Source organism: Ochotona princeps, chromosome 21 (genome assembly GCF_030435755.1).
Source record: "Ochotona princeps isolate mOchPri1 chromosome 21, mOchPri1.hap1, whole genome shotgun sequence".
Classification (NCBI taxonomy): domain Eukaryota; kingdom Metazoa; phylum Chordata; class Mammalia; order Lagomorpha; family Ochotonidae; genus Ochotona; species Ochotona princeps.
The window spans coordinates 36,519,152-36,539,267 of NC_080852.1; the positions used below are offsets into that span (position 1 = coordinate 36,519,152).

Genomic DNA, 20,116 nt, shown 5'->3' on the forward strand with positions numbered 1-20,116 from the left:
TCACAGAGCTGACCAGGAATGGATGTCATACTCCAGCTGAAGCACAGGCCTCCAGGAAGTGGTGAGTTCAGTAATTTTCTCTTTAAAACCTTTCCAGTCATCTGTGCCTGCACCTGCCCTTACAAGGTGGTGTGCTCTCTGCGTCATCCACAACCATGGCCTGCCCACCAATGACACACTATAGGCGAGGGGCCTGTGCCGTGTGCCTCCCAAGCAGATGGCACCCAAGTGGTGTTCCACCAAGAAGCTCATGTGCTGTCCAGGCAGACAGGAGTGCACAGCCTGGGGGGATCTGCCTGAGCTGCCCAGGACCATGAGGCAGCACGCTCTGTCGCCAAGACCTCCTTTCCAGGCACTCCTGAAGCCCTGAGCCCCAAGTAGCTACACTTAGCAGAGCCTGAAAACGAGAGCCCAGGATCGAGCCAGTGGGGGGGAAATGAAACAGGCCCATCACTTATTTAAACAGCAGGGCTGGAGCTGGCAGCATGCTCCTGAAACTGAGCCAACTCACTTGAGCTCATCTGGGCACTTGGGGGTGACCATGGTTAGAATTCTGCCAGTGGATCTAGATGCATCCAAGCTTCAGTGAGTATGTAGGGGATGCCCCCTGGGCTGGCAGGGCTCCCAGCGACCTCTGCTCCCTGCAGGCCTGGTCTGGGCCACCCCTAACAGCATCCCCTGTCAGGTTTCCCTGTGCCCTCCAGGGGCCCGGCGTGCCTCTTGGCCTCTCCCCTGGGAGACTGAGAAGCTAGGAGGCACCCTGACTGCCCCTGCACTCACAGGCTCCACCTCCATCCCCTCAGAGGGTGGTCGCGCCCAGTTTGCACTCTGCCCCTACCATCATGAGCCTGACGCTGACAAAGATCTGCATCCCGATCACTCCAGGCAAGCCCCTCCTCTGCTGACAATCTCCCAGAGGATTTCCGATTTACCTGCAGTAGCTTTGCCGGGTCCCCGGACACTGCCTGAGCACAGCCATGGAGCTCTGTGGTCTCCATGCACCTGCCGCCAGCCTGCTTCTGCCTCGCCTGGTCTGCCTTTCCCTCGGGCCTGCATGAGCTGCTCAACCTGCCTCTGAAAAGCAGTCCACGGAACGACCTGATTTCCCACCATGACCCTGATCCAACCGTGGGCTCACATCCGCCACACCACAAAGCACTTACACAGGTCCGTCCCATACTTGAGCCCCACTTTGGGCACCCAGCCCTTGCTCCGGAAGTGGTGGTAGGCCAGGTAGGTGGTCCTGAAGGTGGGCTGCACTGTGCTGAAGGCTTGCCAGAGCTTCACTATCGGTAAAGGTTCCTAAGGGAGACACAAGCAAGCACAGGAGCACACGGTCACGCGTGAACCCACTCAGCACCCTGCTGGCGGGTCAGCCTTCACGCTCAGCGTGCAGCTGATGTGGTGGGTCAAAGGCCACGGGGATTCCAGACAGAGGATCTGCTTGGGTGGCTGCAGCCACACGTGGGTCACCCATGCCAGGAGAGACTGCAAAAGGAAAACACGGGGTTCCAACTGAATGCGAGACAGACGGCGCCAGGCATCTCAACAGCTGGACACATGGGTACAACAAACTCTGGAATCCATGACTAAATTCATCTTGCCTGCTTTCCTGGGAAGTGGTGTCATCAGAAGGCTCTGAAGTGACCCATGTGGTTGGTATTGGAAGCTGTCACTGTCTCTAGGACAGCACAGCTGTCGCGGCTGAGGCAGGAGACATGGGAGGAGACGTGGCTGCACTAGGCACGGTGGGAGCTGGGGGGATGTCCAGGGACCTCCACGAGCCGAGACAAAGAGAACTAAGGACAGTTTCGTAAGTCAAGGTTTCAGGGAAAAAAACCCAAAAACAACAAAGCATGCGTTTAGTCTCTGAATTAGAGAAATGGCATTTGATGGCAGAAACTACCAACGCAGGTCCTGAGCAAATCCTGGGGATTCACTAAGCACAGAAAGAAGCAGTTCAGAGCAAGTCTGCAAAGCCCTGCACTTCCTCAGTTTGAGCATTCACCCGAGCTGCTCCTCGGCTGCCTGCTGCCCAGCTCGCCTCACTCCCAAGATTCAACCCCAGGCGGGAGCTAGAACGCGCTTCCGTTCTGCCTTCCTTTTTCCTGTTGCTCCTGTGAAAAGCTCCATGCTGGCAAGGGTGAGGAGACACCGGCCCTCCTGGAACCAGCCCTGGTCCTGCCTACCAGCCTGCGCGCCCCGCGGGCCGGCCCGCCTTTCCCAGAGGACTCTGGGGATGCTGGCACTGCCTGACGGATGCCAGCCAAGGACAGGACAGGTGGCAGGAAGGGAAACAAGTCCCGTGTGGCCACATGCCCGTTAAACATCCCGAGGCAGTTATAGGCAGACGAATGGTAAATGAGGGGCTCCCAACAACTGGGCGAAACACACTTTCTCTGGTGAACTGCTATTCTGCCTCTCTTTCTCTTTTTGATTTTATGTGGTTTATACATACTGCTTTACATCCCAAATATCTTGGGTTGAAAACGCACAGAATACACCTGACCTGTTACACATCTCATTTCCTTCAGGACAAGTTCACACATGTGTCAGGTGCATTGAAACAGCACTGAAACACGTACAACTTCGAGCAACAGGGGAGTTTTAAGTGGATCTGTGCAAACATAACATCTTACCTTCTCATAGTAAATACTGAGGCAGCCCAGAGCATAGACCAGGAAGAAGGCCTGAACACAAAGCAGAGAACACCCATCAGACAGAGCTGCACTCCCCTAAGTGCCTCACACACTCAATTCCCCACCTCACCCACCCTATAGAGTCACAGAGCTCATCCCAGACCGAGACAGCGCCCTCTGCTGGTTGACTTCCTAAATGCCAACGACAGCCAGGTACCCACTGTAGCCTGGAACGGGTCTCCCCACCGGGTCTCCCCACACAGGAGGCAGACACTCTCACCCTGAGGTCGCCCCACTTATCCCAGCGAGAGCCCATGCACTCTGATAAGGGTTATCTTCAGAACCAGAATGAATACCTAGTAACATTACTTATTACTTATTAATATTACTTCTTAACATGGTTCATTCAAAATTAGGGAAAAAAACACCTAAGAAAACATCAATGTTATGAACTGGCTTAAACTGATAAGAAACAAAACATTTGTATAAATTTTCCCATAATATATTTTTATCCCCAAAACATTTTTTTTTTTTATTTTATGGGAAAGTCAGATTCACAGAGGAAAGAGTTTATTTATCTGGACAATAAGATGCTGGACTCTATGCTTGGTATATGCCTGCAATGAAAGACTCTTGACTGAATTTGAATTGTAATATTGCAACAAGGTGGAGGAATCCACTATGGGAGGAGGGCCCGGGGAGGGGTAGGGGGAATCCCAGAGCCTATGAAACTGTGTCACATAATGCAATGTAATTAATAAACAAAAACAAAAAAAAGAAAGATCTTCCATCTGCTGGTTCACTCCCCAAGTGGCCGCAATGGCCGGAGCTGAGCTCCTCCAAAGCCAGGAGCCAGGAGCCTCTTCCAGGTCTCCCACGCGGGTGCAGGGTCCCAAGGCTTTGGACCATCCTCTGTTTTCCCGGGCCACAAGCAGGGAGCTGGAAGAGGAGTAGCCGGGATAGAACCAGCACCCATATGGAATCCTGGTGCATGCAAGGCAAGGATTTAGCCATCAGGATACTGTGCCAGGCCCCAAACCTACATAATTTGAGGGAAGTTAGCAGGTGTAAGAGAACCATGGCTCATGGGATAGTCTTCTTTGAAATCAACCATATTAGGGCCCGGCGGCGTGCCCTAGCGGCTAAAGTCCTCGCCTTGAACGCTCCGGGATCCCATATGGGCACCGGTTCTAATCCCGGCGGCTCTACTTCCCATCCAGCTCCCTGCTTGTGGCCTGGGAAAGCAGCTGAGGATGGCCCAAACCTTTGGGACCCTGCACCCACGTGGGAGACCCGGAAGAGGTTCCTGGTTCCCGGCTTCGGATCAGTGCAGCACTGGCCGTTGTGATCACTTGGGGAGTGAATCATCGGACGGAAGATCTTCCTCTCTGTCTCTCCTCTCTGTATATCTGACTTTGTAATAAAAATAAATAAATCTTTAAAAAAAAAAAGAAATCAGCCATATTAGACTGAGAACACGCACACAGAAAAGTACGCCCTGGTGTGCAGCCTCGCCGTGTCATGGCATCTATGTGACAACGAACCTCACGAACCAGGAAAGTTGGAGGAAGTGAGCCCTAAGAAAGATGACACTTGAATTGCAAAACAGGCAGCTTTCTGATGACACCAACACAGCACAACGCCAGCACCCATGCTCACGTGCCCCTGGGTCGCTGGCTCTGGCTGTGTGGGTGAGGAGGCACAGGGCTGTGGGGACTGGGTACAGCAGGTGACTCAGTGGCAGCTGGCATTCCACAAGGATCTTGCCAGCAGAAGGCTGAAGACGACATTTAAAACTAAACCGCACACAATACTGAGCTCATTCTGCTGGCTTCCTCACAGCTCTCCCCACTCCCCCACCCGCTGGGGCGCAACCCAGATCCTGCACCTGCACAAGAGGCCAGGGCACCCAAGGGAGCACAGCTCTTCAGGCCAGGGGACCCTCAGGCACAGCCCTGGCACAGCAGTGGTGAGCTCTGCCTGGCATTTCTCAAAGGGTGATCTGGGAGTCCTGGGGTCCCCAAGTTCCTCCAAGGAGGTCGCAAGCGCAAAGCCACTGCAGGGTGATTTCCTGGTGTTACTGGTCTTGTTCACGCTCATTCTGCACTCATGAAATGTGTGATGACACGGGCCGGAGCAGGCGGGGTCCCCAGCACGCAGCCCTGATCTTCCGCGGACACCCCTGAAGGCACCAAACTCGGCACGCCCCAGCCGAGTCCCTCCTGCACCGGCGGGCCGCCAGGCTGTGCTGCCTGCGTCATAACTCGCGCTCACCTGCCTAGGAAGGCAGCAGAGGACAGCCGAGGGATTTGAGAGGCCAGGGTGGAATTCCTGGCTTCTGGCTATCTGGGGAGTGAGCCAATGGATGGAAGATGTCCTCGTTTGACACTCTGCCTTATAAATAAATAATAAATAAAATTTGAAAAAAATAAAAAGTGCTGAGGCCAGTGCTGTGACACAGTAGGGTAAACCTTTGCCTGCAGCACCTAGCATTCCATACGGGCACCAGTTTGTGTGCCGGCCGTCCTACTTCTGATCTGGCTTCCAGCTCATGGCCCAGAAAAGCAGACAGCTCAAATCCTTGGGTCCACACGGGAGACCTGGAGAAAGCTCCTGGCTCCTGGCTCCGGACCGGCTCAGCTCTGGCTCCTGGCTTGGGACCGGCTCGGCTCTGGCTCCTGGCTTGGGACTGGCTCAGCTCTGGCTCCTGGCTTGGGACCGGCTCAGCTCTGGCTGTTGCAGCTACTTGGGGAGTGAACCAGCACATGGTGCATCTCTCTCTCTCTCTCCCCTTTCTGTAACTTCTGCCTTTCAAATAAAAATAGTAAGTCACAAAATAAAAAGTGCTGCAATAGCTTGAATCCCTGGGGGATGACACAGGTATATTTTCCCAAGGACATACACTCCAAGGACTGACCGCAGGCGGCATGCCTGGGGAGTGCCTGTGCTGGTTCCCACACTGAGCCACTGAGCCACTGAGCGCCTGACGCCCGAGTTGTACTGTGAGACGGGCTCCTTGGGTGTGGGGCTGCCCATGTCCACGCCCACGGGGGATAACACACCTCCTCGAGGCTGAGCTGCAGACACTCGAAGATTCTGTAGGGATTTCTTCTGCAGACCAACTGCTTCCTCGGCTCCCCCTGGAGAGAAAGAGAAGGAATAAAGAATCCGCGTGCGGGCACGCACAGGCCTCTAGGCAGAGCGTCACAGAACCAACGGCTCCGTCTGTCCCTAGGCTCACGCTGCTCGGCTCAAGCCTTCCTACTGAGGCGGAAGAGGCGTGGTGACGTTTCTGATCGATCGCCCTCGTGCCCCGTGAGTGTCTCCAGCAGCTGTGACTACTCTGAATTGCCAGTTGCTTAGCTTTACTCACCACCCCCCATAAGCCACATGCCTGCGTTCTTCAGCAGACTCCAGGCCACGCGGGGTCCCTGCGGGGTGGGGGCCCTTCAGCGTGGCGCTTACCCCTCAGGATGCTGCCACCTCCAGCGCCTATGGGGCACAGTGGGGCGAGCACCCCACAGCTGGCCCCGAGCCCCTTCCCCGCCTGCTCTCACAGCTGTCTGAACACTCACCCACACACTGTGCTTTCCACGGACACAGCTCGGCAGCGCTGTGCTCCTGGGGAGCGGAGCCAGAGCCGCTGCCTCTGGGGACACACGCACACTGCAGGGCGGCAGGCCCACCACACCCAACACCTGCTGCGGGCAGAGCCAGGAGGCTCTGGGTGAAGCCGCTGCCACTGGGTGCCTTGTCCATGGGGCCTATGTGCCAAGCGAGCCCCTCCCTCAGATAGATCCAAACCCTGGTCACACTGCTTTTTCCTACATGTAGACACCTGTGACAGTCTAATTCATCTACTAGGCATGATAAGACTTTAAATAATAGTAATAATCATACTGCAACGTATCAGGCGAACCATCGCGACACACTGCCACGAAGTCACGTGACACAGGTCTCGCAGGGTCTCCAGCTCCTGGCTGACCGCAGCCATGGGCAAGGGGCTCTGGGGCATCCCCTACTCACATCTTGGGCTGGGCCGTCCTCACTCTCACTCGGGTTTCCATCACACACCACCTCTTCCACGAGCACGTACTCCTGCTGGGGCTGGCTGAGCTCTGCTCCGCATGCGCCATCCCCAGGCGGGGGGTCACCTGCTGTGGGCAGGACTCCGGGCTCAGGGAAGCTGGCTGGGGGCAGAGGAGCGGTGTCTTCTACTGCTGTAGGCTCCGGGTCCCCTGGGCCGATGGCAGGCTGCGATGGGGGCTCAGAGCCCGGCTGAAGGCCATCGGCCGCCCCAGCTGACTCGCCGTTCCTCCCGGAAGGCGCCTCACTCCCTGCTGTGCCCTGGCGGGTGGACACCCTCTCGGGGTGAGGTCCGTCTTCAGCCCCTGCTGCAGTGGGACACTGGAGGGGCCGCGTGAAGTCCTCCAGGAGGCGACACACGTCCTCCTCATCGCGGCCCTGCCGGCGCAGGAGCTGGGCGGCCCACCGCACGCGGCACTTGTACCTGCAGCACAGACAGCGACAGCGACAGTGCTGGGGGGCAGCCGGGACAGCAACAGCTCCTGCCACCAGGACAGCTTCCTTCCCCAAGCCCTCCTGGGTTTCCAAGTGCTCTGCAACAAGCGTGTGTTACTTTCTCTACTTGCTTTCATTAACGGATTCCATTTTCTTGTTTAATCAAGTACAAAATGTACACAATTTAAAATCAAGATGTTTAAGTAAATATAAAGAGAAAACAGCTACTGCTTCCCAGAACTAGCATATTATTTGCAGTTGTGGGTATCACAATGCTGATTCTTCCAATGAAAATAATTTACTTGAGACCAGAGAGCCAGGCAGACACAGAGACAACACCCACTTGTTTGCTTGCCAAACACAACGGCCAGGGCTAAGCTGGGGCCAGAGCCGGGGCTCAATCCAGGTCGGCAGGAGGACAGAGGGACACCGGCGACTGGAGCCTCACCCCTGTCTGCCACTGCTCACCGGAGGAGGAAGGTGTCTGAGCCAGAGGCCTAGTGCCACTCCCACACTGCTCTGGTGGCTGGTCCCTTCTCAGCACCAAGGGCCTTGTCCTGTACAGCAACCACTGAGTATGGAAAGAAAGGGTTTGGTTTACAAACACCTAGCCAAGTATTCTAGTGGAAATGGCTCTTTTTTCACACAGTAATTTTTAGAGACTATTTTCATGGGAAAATACATGTTAAGCTTGTAAAGTTTGAGGGCAACATCTGAACACTTAACATAAGAGAGCCGAGTCCTAGCGACATAACACCCGGCCTAGCTGGGCTGCTGGCAGGGGTGGTGCTGATGGATTAGTGCCAGGCGCTGGGACTGTGACCGGCAGCAGATGGCCAAGGACACTGGGCGACCAGTGCCTTCCGCCTCTACCATGGCCAGCAGTCCGGCTAGTAGCTGACACCTGGGTCTGTGTGCAGAGTGACCAGGCCATGATCTATTTATTTTATTTGAAAGACAGAGTTACACAGAGAGATTTTTTTTTCCCCACTGCTTGACTCCCTTCACAGACAAAATGGGCAGGGCTGGGCCAGGCTGAAGCCACAAGTCCGGAACTGCATCTGGGTCTCCCACACAAAAGGCAAGGGTGCGCTGCTTTCCCAGGGGCACGTGGCAGGGAGCTGGGTGAGCATGATGGGAGCTACTGCCGATCCAGCAGAAGGGTGCCACGGTGATCAAACCGTCTGGCCCACGAAGGGCTGAGCATGCCTCGCTACGGACGGGGCGTTCTGCGTCTGGGGGAGAGCTGGGTGCAGTCACCCCAACACCTGCGATGCAGGTGCAAGGCCAGGACCCTGGTACTAAACTTGTGTTCAGCTCCAGCTTAGTCTCTTGCAACTACGCGACAAAGCAAATCATGATTATTATTTTTTTAACATTAACTTTTTAAAAAAAGATTTATTTATTTTTTTTTGCAAAGTCAGATATATAGAGAGGAGGAGACACAGAGAGGAAGTGACTGCAACAGCCGAAGCTGCGTCGATCCCAAGCCAGGATTCAGGAGTTTCCTCCAGGTCTCCCATGCGGGTGCAGGGTCCCAAGGCGTTGGGCTGTCCTCGACTGCTTTCCCAGGCCACAAGCAGGGAGCTGGATGGGAGGTGGAGCTGCCGGGGATTAGAACCGGTGCCCATACGGGATCTAGGTCCGTTCAAGGCGAGGACTTAAGCTGCTATGCCATTGCGCTGGGCCCGTAAATTTCTTTTAATCAAAGAGTTTTCCTGTCTTTTTTTACCTTCTATTTTATTTTTAATTTTATGATACAATTCCATAGGCAATTCATTATCTTTTATAAAAGATTATTTGAAAAGCAGAGTGATGGGGCTGGCTCTGTGGGCAAAGCTATTGGCTGCAATGCCAGCATGGTGTATGGGCACTGACCAGCTCCCTGCTAATGTACCTGGAAAGCATGGAAGATGGGCCAAGTGCTGGGGCCCCTGCACCCTCATGGGAGACCCAGATGAAGCTCCCGGCTCCTGGCTCCAGATTGGCCCAGCCCTGGCCACCGCGGCCATTGGAGAAGTGAACCAGGAGATAGAATCTTTCCCTCTCTCTAATTCTGACTTTCAAATAAAACAAAATTTTGATCAAAGTCAAATTTCATTGTGACTTACTTTTCTGATGTGATAACAGGCATGTCTGTCTTCAAGTCTGTAACAAAGAAGTTCTGTTAGTGAAAGTCAGAGTTACAGGGAGGGAAAGACAGGGAGAGCGATCCTTGCATCTGTGGGCACTCCCCGATGTCCCTAACACCCGGGGTCGGGCCGGGCCAAAGCCGGGAGCCAGAAGTGTCATCTGGGTCTCCCACGACAGTGGCCCGAGCACTTGGGCCATCTTTGGTTGCTGTCCCAGGCCACGAGCAAGGAGCTGGATGGAGCTTGCACTGGCACCCACACTGCGGATGGCAGATTTCCCCGCTGTGCCGCAGCTGCAGCCCTGGTGGAGCCTGGGGGGCTGCAGGGGAAGGCTCCCAGCTGCTGCGGCGCTATGTGGATGAAGGAGCAGACGGAGAAGCTCCAGCTTTTACATTAAAACAAAGCAAGAGCACAAACCCAAGAGTTAAAAATCTCTAGGGAAGCAAGCGCATGCTGGCAAGGTGAGTGGGCCGCCCCACAGTGCACACACTGCTGCCTGAAGCCAGTGTGGCTGGTTCAGTAAAGCAGCATTATCGCGGCCAGAACCAAAAGACCACACTACCGGAAATGATCAGATACATCACTGTGTTTCAAAATCTTTCAGAGTGGTTTCCCCCCATGAGGGTTTGCAGCCATTTTAATGTATACATCTACTTGTTCCATTTTATAAAAACATGACTCTTAGGGCTGGTACCACGGCGTAGCAAGTTAAGCTTCCATCTGTGGTGCCAGCCAGCATCTCATATGGGCTCTGATTCGCGTCCTGGTGGCTCCACTTTCCATCAAGCTCCCTGCTAACGGCCCGGGAAAACAGAGGAGGATGGCCCAAGTTGTTAGACCCCTGCACCCACCTGGGAAACCAGGAAGAACCTTCTGGCTCCTGGCTTTGGATTGATGCCATTTGGGGAGTAAACCAGTAGATGGAAGACTCTCTTTCTCTGTAAATCTGCCTTTCCATTAAAAACAAACAAATTTTCAAACACAAAAAAGAAAAACTAAAAAAAAAAAAAGGAAAAAAGAATGATGGAAAATATTTATTTCCCTTTCTATCAATCTTTCACATAAAAATAAATCTTAAAAAATGCTTTTAAAAATTTAGCTTCACATATGATCACATAACATTCACAAGGTTTCAGTCAATATGATCAAATTTCACCTCTCCTCACCTTTATTCTTCTCATAAATATTTTAAAAAACTATGGATTGGGCCCAGCGCGATAGTGCAATGGTTAAAGTCCTTGCCTTGCACTTGCTGGGATCCCATATGGGTGCCGGTTCTAATCTCAGCAGCCCCGCTTCCCATCCAGCTCCCTGCCTGTGGCCTGGGAAAGCAGTCAAGGACGGCCCAAAGCCTTGGGACCCTGCACCCGCGTGGGAGACCTGGAAGAACTCCTGGCTTTGGATCAGATCGGCTCAGCTCTGGCCATGTGGGGAGTGAACCAGTGGATGGGAGTCTCTCTCCTCCCTCTCTGTAACCTTGCTTTTACTCCCAGAAGTGCCAGTGTGTGCGACTGCATTACCTGCAACAACCACAATGCAGAAACTATGTCTGTCAACAGACGAACGAATGAACAGAATGTGGTCCACCCAGATGGGGTAAAGGCAGCGAGCTGGCTTGAGCGGAGCAGCCAGGACTCACGCCGGCACCCCATGGGATGTTGGCACTGCAGGTGCCCGTTAAAATTCTAATTATGTTTACCCTGTTGGCATTGCGTCTTACAGAGTTACCATGACAGCTCCTTTGAGAAACACATTAAAAGCTCTACAAATTTGAAGGTGACAAGCGAGAACCGCACAAACTAGAATGTTTTACCCAATGTGTCAGTGTCACGGCCATTGCTGCAAATGTTAACTGTGGAAATTGTAAACACCACTCCCTGTGCATGTGTCCCAGGCCAGCAGGTGCCACACCACCAGCACCCAGCATGAGTGTGCCCACTCCGCTGCCAGGCAACGCTCAGCCCCAAAAGCCCGAGGCACAGCACTGCCACCGGCCATGACTCTCTTGCTTGGACAACCACTACTGAAGCTGCTCTTTGGGGCAGCCACACGGCCCAGGGGAATGCAACTTCTGCTGCCAAATCCAACTGTGAAGCTGAGGTGCAACGTGGAGGACAGAAAACTCCCCCGCGCATGCTCTTACCTCTCCACTTGGCGGCCAGGCGGGGGTCGGAGCCGGTGAAGCTGGGACGGCTTCGGGAAAGAATGCCTTTTCCAAAATAGCCCTTCCGGAAGAGGGAAGGAGGGAGGTGTGAGCATGCGTTTCCCTCTGGCTTTCTTTCCTTAAAGACTTATTGAAAGGTGGAGGGGCAGAGGCAGAGGGAGGGAGAGGCTGGCGTCACTGGCTGCGGCTTAACCCAGGTTTAACTAACTGAGTTCTGAGGAGGTCCCCCTTTCCCGATTACTACTGGGGACCGCTCTCCCTGGGAGCGCTGGTAGCTCTTCACACGGCTCACAGAGCCCACGGGCTCCTCTGCCCACCCCAGAGCCCGGCTGGGGGCTGTCTGCACCACAGCTGCTGTGGCCCTCCCCTCCCTGCTGATTCCAAAACAACACCCTCGCTTTCCTTAAACACACAGATCACTCAAAGACAGAAGCAAACCTCCTTTGCCCTCCACCTCGATGGAATACCAGCGTACCAGCGTGCCGGCGTGCGGGGCGGCTCAGGGCCACGCACGCCAAGTGCAGGCCCCCCAGCAGGCAACGTGCATCTGATGCCCCGGGCCTGCTCACACACCCACCTTCCCACAGACTGCCTGCGGACGGTGCATGGCAGACCAGAAGCCCACCACTGGCTGGGCTGGAGCAGAGCTGGGATTACTGCAACGGGCACAAGGGATGCTCTGCAGTGCTAGAATATTCCAAAACTGGATGGTGGCAATGGCTGTGCCACTCTGTCAACTTACGTATGACAACCTCTATACACTTAGAACAGTGCATAAATTGCTGATCATACCCCACCAACTAAAAAAAATATATATATATCTTTAAAGATTTATTTTTCCAAAAAGTTACACAAAGAGATGGGAAAAAATACAGAGAGAGAAAGAGACAAGAAATTGCTCAGCCTTCCATCCCCTGGTTCACTTCCCAAGTGGCTCCAAATGGCCAGGACCTGGAGAACAAGCCCGCCATGCCAGCCAGGTCTCCCTGCGGGTGCAGGGGCCAGGTCACTCAGGTCATCCTCCGTGCCTTCCCCGCTGATCAGAAGTGAGGTGACTGGGACATAAGCCAGCACCCACAGGGATGTTAACGCATGTGGTCTGACCCTCTGTGACACAACTTTGGCCCCAAGCCTGCCATGTGAAAAATGTCTTTGGTGGGCCTGGTGCAATGGTTCAGTGGCTAAATCCTTGCCTTGAATGCACCGGATTCCCATATGGGTGTCAATTTGTGTCCTGGCTGCTCTACTTTCCACCCAGCTCCCTGCCTGTGCCCTGGGAAAGCAGTTGAGGATGGTCCAAAGCCTTGGGACCTTGCACTCTCATGGAGACTCAGAAGCAGCTCCTGACTCCTGGCTTTGGATCGGCTCAGCTCCGGTCATGGTGGCCACTTGGAGAGTGAACCAGCAGATGGAAGATCTTTCTCTTTGTCTCTCCTACTCTCTGTAAATTTACCTTTCCAATAAAAAAAAAAAAGTTATAAAGTAAAAAGAAATGTCCCCAGTGACCAACAGGTTACACGGGAGAAAAGCTACCAGTCTCCACACCAAGCTGTCTGAGCTGGCAAAAATGGGTCCTCATCCTCACGTAAGGAGTTACCCAGCGAGCAGTTGGGTTCGACACGTGGTTACCACTCCCGGCCCCATTTGCTGCAGGCGGCAGGAGGTGGCTCAGGTCATTGGGTTCTTGCCACGCACGTAAGTGACTGAGTTTCCAGTACTTGGCTTCAGGCCTGGGTTCTTGGGGAGTGAACCACAAGCCTTCCCAACAACTGGGGGAGGTGCAGATGGTGCGGCAGGGAAGGCAGCTGAGGGGCAGCCAGCGGCTCAGTAGCTGCAGAGGCTGCACGGGCAGCTCCACTGCCAGGCGGAGTTCACCAGTGTCCTGGGGGAAGCGGCAGGGGGGAGTGCTCACCCACCCACCACATCATTGTCAAAGACCTGATTTTTTTTCTCTTGGTCAGCTCATTCCCTCCCACAATGCCTGCTTTGGGGCACGTGACTCCAACTGTACCGGTTCATGCTGGACCAGAGCGCACGGGACACCCCTGCACGGCATCCGGCTTGTCCTGGGCGGCCGGCAGGGGCTGGGAAGGCAGGCTGGCTCACCTGCCCGTACAGCTGCTCGATGTCCTCTGGGCTCCTCACCACCACGCTGTTGCTGATCATTTCCGCACGGCACATCCTGAATTCTCCCTTCAGCCCAGAGGCCCGTGCAAAGGGGACGGGCAACGGGGACTGGTAACTCTCATAGACCCTCCGCCGCCGCTTGGGGGCGCGGAAAACAGCCTCGGCCATTGGTCCTGGGGAGCCGTTCTCTAAGGAGTGGACAATGGGGACAAATGAAAAAGGATCTATCAGTAACTAAAGATGCTGGTCCAGAGTGTGAGCGCGTCGACACCCAGGCTCGGAACGCTGTGATCTGGGTGAAACAAGGCCACTTAGAAATCAGTGAGCACCCCCCCAAAAAATCAATGAGCCAGAAGACATACAGTGATAAAAACACATGTGCAGAGCCTGGCGCGGTAGCCTAGTAGCTAAAGTCCTCGCCTTGCATGTACTGGGATCCCATATGGGTGCCAGTTTGTGTCCGGGTGGCCCTGCTTCCCATCCAACTCCCTGCTTGTGGCCTGGGAAAGCAGTCGAGGACGGCCCAAAGCCTTGGGACTCTGCACCCGTGTGGGAGACCCGGAAGAGGTTCCAGGATCCTGGCTTCAGATCAGCACAGCTCTGGTCATTGTGGCCGTTTAGGTGGTTAATCAACAGACAGAAGGTCTTCCTCTCTGTATATCTGACTTTCCAATAAAAATAAAATAAATCTTAAAACAAACAAAAACACACGCTCAACAGTGCCCAGCACAGCTCCACCGAGGCGCCCAAGTCTGGAGTCTTGCTCCCAACTCTGGCCAACATCACAGGGCCCAGTGACACAGATAGGCCTCCCGAGCGCACAACACGACTCCTGCCAGTTGGGATAACTTCCTTTCTTCTGAGTATCCACCAGGCGCCCCGTGTAACCACAGTGCTGGAGACACACAGAACAATGCGATACCCGACGTGGGTGCTATTGAGTCCTGCCTGCACCACTTCCCATGCAGCTCCCTGCTAGCGGCGTGGGCAAAGCTGCGGAAGATGGCGCAGGGGCTGGGCCTGACACCTAGGTAGGGGACCTGGAAGAGGCTCCCAGCTCCTGGCTTCAGCCTGGTCCAGCTCTGGCCAGTGCAGCCATATGGGCAGTGAACCAGCAGTGGAAAAGGTTTCTTTCTCTCTCTGTCCTTTCTCTGTAACTCTTTCAAACACATTAATATATCTTGAGAGAGAGAAAGTGGGTCCAGGTTAGACCAGCGGAAGGCCCCCAGGGGAGGACGCCTGGGAACCCCAGATGTTCTGGCCGCCAAAGTGCAGGTCTTTCTCTGGGTTCTGCTGCCAGCACGGGCCGTGTCTGTCCACCAGGCTGAGGACATGGGGACACGTCTGTGCTTCTAACAGTTACAGAATTATCACCACCCCGTCTGCCTGGACGAAGGAGGAAGGGAAGACGAAGGAGGTCTCTCTCCTTTCCGGCTGTACCCGAGCCAGGAGCAACTGGCACACGCGAGGTGGCTGGGCGCATTGCCGGGGACAGCGGCTGGCGCTTGCATGGTGCGGACAGAGCCGCAGACGAGGAACTTAACCTGGGAAGGCCCCATCCTGGGCGAGAGGGGAGAGCGGACGGTCTGAGAGGTTTGTCGAGTGGCTGCGCTGTAGGAGCATCAGGTCATACACTCCCCGAGGACCCTGGGGAAGCTGAGGAGCCCAATGGGCTTCAAGACCACAAGAGAGAAACTGAAGGATATTTTACACAACCTCTCAAGGCAGCACTGGGACAGTGAGGACAGAGACAAACTCACAAGAGTCAGAGGAACTGAAGAGTCAGTTACAGACAATCAGCAGACAGGAATCTCAGAACTGCCAGTGTCCAAGCAGCGACACGTGAGGACAGTTTAATGTCTCAATAAGGTCCTTTGGTGTCGGCGTGGTGTAGTGCGTTAAGCCACTGTCTGCGATGTTGGCATCCCATGAGGGCACTGATTTGTGTCTTGACTATTTCACTTCAGATCCAACTCCTGGCTAATGGTGTCGGGGAAAGAGGAGAGGATGGGCCAAGGGGTTGGGCCCTGCCTCCCACCCGGGATATGCCCGAGAAGCTCCTGGCTTCAGACCGGGTTGGCCATCTGGGGGACAAGCCAGCAAATGGAAGACTTTTTGTCTCTCCCTCTCTCCACAACTCTTTCAAATAATAAATAAATCCTTTGCAAAAAGAAGTCCCCCAGTGAGCATAGGGTTTGTAACCACACTGTGACAATACTCACTGCACTGACTGGTCACCCCGACACTCCCCTCCTCTGGGAATATGACTGCATTCCAATCTCGCTTGCGACTTCCGTTTGCCAACCCGAGCCCGCGCTCACATCCCGCACTCGGTCAGGGAGGCAGTACCGTCCTGAGACTGAGGCTACCCGGCAGACCCAGCCGCTGGGGGGGTGCTCTGGTCAGGCGTCCTCTCCACGAGTTCCAGGAGTGATGTGACGTATGTGACACTCCCACTCGGAGTCGGACATGCACACATCCCCTCCGGGATTCTAGAAAAAAACAGAATGGCTAGCTTCACAATTTGCAAGGCAGGGCCAATGCTGCCACCCAGTGAGTTACGCTACCATGGGCAGTGGGCAGTAGGTTAAGTTACCGCCTGTGACGCTGGCACGCAGCAGCCTGTATGGGGGTCAGCTGGAGCCCCTGCTGCTCCACTTTCGACTCAGCTCCCTGCGTGTGGCCTGGCACAGCAGCAGAAGACAGCCCACGTCTGTGGGTTCCTGCACCCGTGTGGGAGACCAGGATGGAGTTCTGGGCTCCTGGCTTTAGCCTGGTCCAGTGCCAGCCACTGGGTTCACCCGAAGAGGGTGAGCCAGCAGATGAAAGGTCTGTCTCTCAGCAGCTCTGCCTTCCAACAGATGAACACGCACATATTGAAGGGAAAACAATCAACCAACCCCACAGCACACAGGAGCCGCAAACACCACCGCATTTTCCACAGGGGCCTGAGCACTCAGTGTCCTCCACCCGGGGCTCCTGGCAGCAGCCCCCGAGGTGCACTGTTGCCCCAGCAGGTGCGAAGGGGTCCCTGCCACAGGCATTCGCACTGGCCGCCCGGTCCAGGTCTGCTGTCACTCATGGCCAGGTGACAGCAGGGACAAGGCTCAGGCTCCACAAAAACAAGGGGCCATCAGTCGGTGACACCTTCTTCACCTTCAAACTGAACCCAACGGCGATTTGTCAGGCTGTTCCCCCATTAACAGGGGCTGTCCCAGGACCCAGCCGTTCCTCTCCCCAGCAAAAACCCCCTAGAAAAAGGGAACACCTGTTCCTGGTCAAAGTCCTTCTCTGCAAGGGGCAGCATTATCCATAATGGCCACAAAACTAGCCATGACTGGGCGACAGAACCCAGGCTGCAGGTGCGATGGGCCCTCCCTCACCACGCAAAGGCACGCTGCTCTGACACTTGGCCAATCGTGGACGGAGGCAGAGAAGGCCCCGCACCCACCGGTGGGGACGAGGTGTGGGGACAGGGCATGAAAAGTGGACTGGTCAGAACGAGGCAATGCGCAGCTGTCGGGGCGTCTGGGGTCGTCTGAAGCTCATGACTCATCTATTTGAAAAGCTGACAGATGAGAGCGAGCTCCTCTGTCCACCAGTTCACGTCCCAGGGCCCAAGTTGAGAGACTGCACCTCGACCGCGGTACCTCACAGGGGTGGCGCGTTCCCCCAAGCACCCCGGCCATTCTCGGCTGCCTGCCCGCCCAGAGCCTTCAGCTGGAGGCTGGCCCTGGCGAGGGGCGGCCGGAACGTGCACCGACCCTCCAGCATGCATGGGGCTCGGCCTGGTCACCGCGCGGAAGGCGCACGGACCCCGGGCGGCCCGGCTCCGGTGCCGGCGGCCCTCCCCGGCCGGCCTGTGGTGACATTCCCCCGGTTCCCCCCGGTTCTGGCCGCTCTGGGTCCCCGCCTACCCTCGGTTCCTCGCGCGCTCCAGCCCGCCCGCCTCCTGGCTTACCTGCGGCCCCACGCGCGCGCCGTCACCTCGGCAACGAGGTCGGGACGCGAACACCGCTGCCGTGAAGCAGGGCGGTCGTAAAGCTAGCCGAGTGCGCAGCCGCAGAGCTCGCCGCCGCTCCCGGCGCCGGCAGAGTGCGCCTGCGCAAGCCGGCGGCGGGGCTGCTGTGCACCTGACTGGCCTGTCCCGTGGTTTGCAGTCAGGACAGCGCCAGGTGAGGTCACGCCGACTGCAGCGCCCCCAAGATGCTGCGGAGGAAATGCGCAGGTGCCTGTGACAGATCGCCCAGAGAGACACCTGTAGTGACACAGCTAAGGGCCGGGATCCCGAGACTCGTAGCCCCTCGGAGGGGACGGACCCCTTATGGCCACCAGACCTGTGGAAACGGGTCGGCCGAGGCCCCAAACGTGGCCCTTGCCTTCCCAGTGTGAGGTGGGATCCAGGTGCACCTGCCTGAATCCTCACGTAGGGAAACCGGTATAGGGCGCAGGCCGAGGACGGCAGGTGATGTGGGATCCCCTCCCCCTGGGGCGGCAGAAGGCTCGGATTTTGGAGCGTTTGGGGTTTTCAGTTTACAAAGGTTGCCCCCAACAAGGGTTCCCCCATCCCCTCCCAGACACCCCACGGGCGGGTCTTGACCCAGGGGCTTCACTCTGTGAGCCCTCAGTTTCCTGCAGGCAGAATGGGTTTTCGGAATCCTGAGAGGAGCAACCGGAGAGGGACGGGTAACGTGGCGCGTTCTCCCGCCTGGTGATCTCAGAGGAGGAACCCTCCCAGAGTGAACTGCGCGCTGAATTCGCTGAATTCGGGACCTTCCCCAGCGTCGTGTGGCCTCCTGGCTCTGCAGACGCTGCTGCCCCGACTGGGGCCTCTGGACCGCGAGCTCTCAGTGGGACCACATGCCGTGGGTGCCACAACCTTGGATGTGGCACTCCCTCGCTTTAGGTGCCAGCTTGGGAGCTCACATGCTGCGCTTCTTGGTTAGTGCCACACAGACACACACACACTCGACAAGCCCCCAGAACAGTGGGCTAACGATGGCCTGAGTAGGGAGGACCCCAGACCACGCAGGCTGAGCCCTCCGTGTCTGGGCCATGTTTAAGTCCCGTGTGCGTATGTGTGTGTGTATGTGTGTGTGTGTGAAGCCTGGGCGTTTCTAGTACAGCAGCCCCTCTCCCGAGGTGGAGTGTGGGACTTTGGCCTTTAGTGTGGTGTGGGAGCTCAGAAAGCCTGGAACCTGGAGCGCTCTGAATGTTCAGGTTGTCTTGGCTTTGGATTGAGAGGGATCTGGGAAGGGAAGGGCCCAGGGCATATGCAGCTGAGGACGGTGCCCAGGGGCAGCAGAGCGGGTCTGAGAGCGACAGAGGGCAGCCTGGGGCTCCCCGCTCCTGGGCCCAGCGTTTGCACAGAGGGGCTTGGATCCCTGTCTGGGGGGTCTTAGGTGGCACCATCTGAAGCTCCAAGAGGTCAGAGCAAGCTCCCCAATAAGAGATCCTGCCCCTTAATGTAACATCAACTTTTAAACTTTAAGGAGAAACTTAATTGGGAGGCCGCCACGCCACGCCAGGCCTGGGCTTGAGGCCAGGGCCAGGGATTCCACCTGGGTTTCCGGCTACGGGGGCAGGACCTGAGCCACCTCCCAGGATGTAGGACGCAGATGGATGGGATCCATCCCAGACACTCCGCTACGGGCCACCATCTACACCCCCCATGTGCATCCCAAATGATGCTTCCCCATTTCTCAGGTTCCCCCAAAACATAGAGCACTGTGATGAAAGCTTCCAACGACCTAGCACCTTCAACTTCAGTGGTGGTTAACACCTGCTCTGCGTGCGCCTGTGGCCCCTGCTGGCCTGTGTCCTGTAACCTGCAGCGATGAGTCAGTCTGGACTTTACTGTATCACACACACACAAAGTCATACATGGAACAGCTACACACAGAATACACACGTGCTGTCACACATGGAATAACTGTGTGCATAAAGTCTTATACACATGGAGCCATCACTGGTTGTCACACCTCAGACAGCCCCAGTCACAGCCAAGAGCGAGCCAGCGAGTACTGAGCAGGTGCTCCAGGCAAGCTGCCAAGCCGGGTTCCTGGGCACCTGCCTGCCCTCACATCCATGCCAACTGACCGGTATGGAACCTGGTTTTACGTGTGTCGCTGTTCAAAGGATCCTTCGTGTTACCCACAGTTGATTCCTCAGCTTCGGCCTCGTGGCCCGCGGGGCTGCTCTGACTGCTTGCATCTGGCTTCCTCTGACATGGCATCCCCCTGCAGAGCAGGCCACAGCACTGCAAGCAGACGCAGCCACCCGGAGCCCACATGTGTGAGCACTGCAGCAGAAGACGGAGTGTGGCCATCAAACACTGACCTGGGGAAGGGGCAGCCGTGTGTGTGAGTGGGCGTGCATGCGCAGAACCTTGACTGCTGCACCGGGAACGTGCACTTTGGGCCATGCTGGCACTGACAGCTTGCACCCCTGGGAGGGGCTGATGTGGACATCACAGCTGAACTTGAGCAGGCAGGTGACTTTGCAAAACACAGACCCTGAGATCAACTTCACCA

General features: G+C 55.9%; 1 protein-coding gene across 4 annotated transcripts in view; it reads right to left on the bottom strand.

Moving 5' to 3' along the window:
- Window positions 1–17,694, bottom strand: part of TSEN2 (tRNA splicing endonuclease subunit 2) — a 28,399-nt gene extending 10,705 nt beyond the window's left edge. The window contains exons 1-8 of one of the 4 annotated variants that reach the window (XM_058678846.1): window positions 17,545–17,694; window positions 13,563–13,771; window positions 11,436–11,517; window positions 9,272–9,308; window positions 6,666–7,149; window positions 5,702–5,779; window positions 2,640–2,690; window positions 1,164–1,302 (exon numbers count right to left, since the gene is read on the bottom strand). In XM_058678846.1, the coding sequence (XP_058534829.1) occupies window positions 1,164–1,302; window positions 2,640–2,690; window positions 5,702–5,779; window positions 6,666–7,149; window positions 9,272–9,308; window positions 11,436–11,517; window positions 13,563–13,751 (1,060 nt within the window). In that variant the 5' untranslated portion in view covers window positions 13,752–13,771; window positions 17,545–17,694. Of the gene's footprint in view, window positions 1–1,163; window positions 1,303–2,639; window positions 2,691–5,701; window positions 5,780–6,665; window positions 7,150–9,271; window positions 9,309–11,435; window positions 11,518–13,562; window positions 13,905–17,544 lie in introns of those variants that run through there. The other 3 variants (XM_058678845.1, XM_058678847.1, XM_058678848.1) reach the window with 3 other exon arrangements.
- Window positions 17,695–20,116: the final 2,422 nt, after the last annotated feature.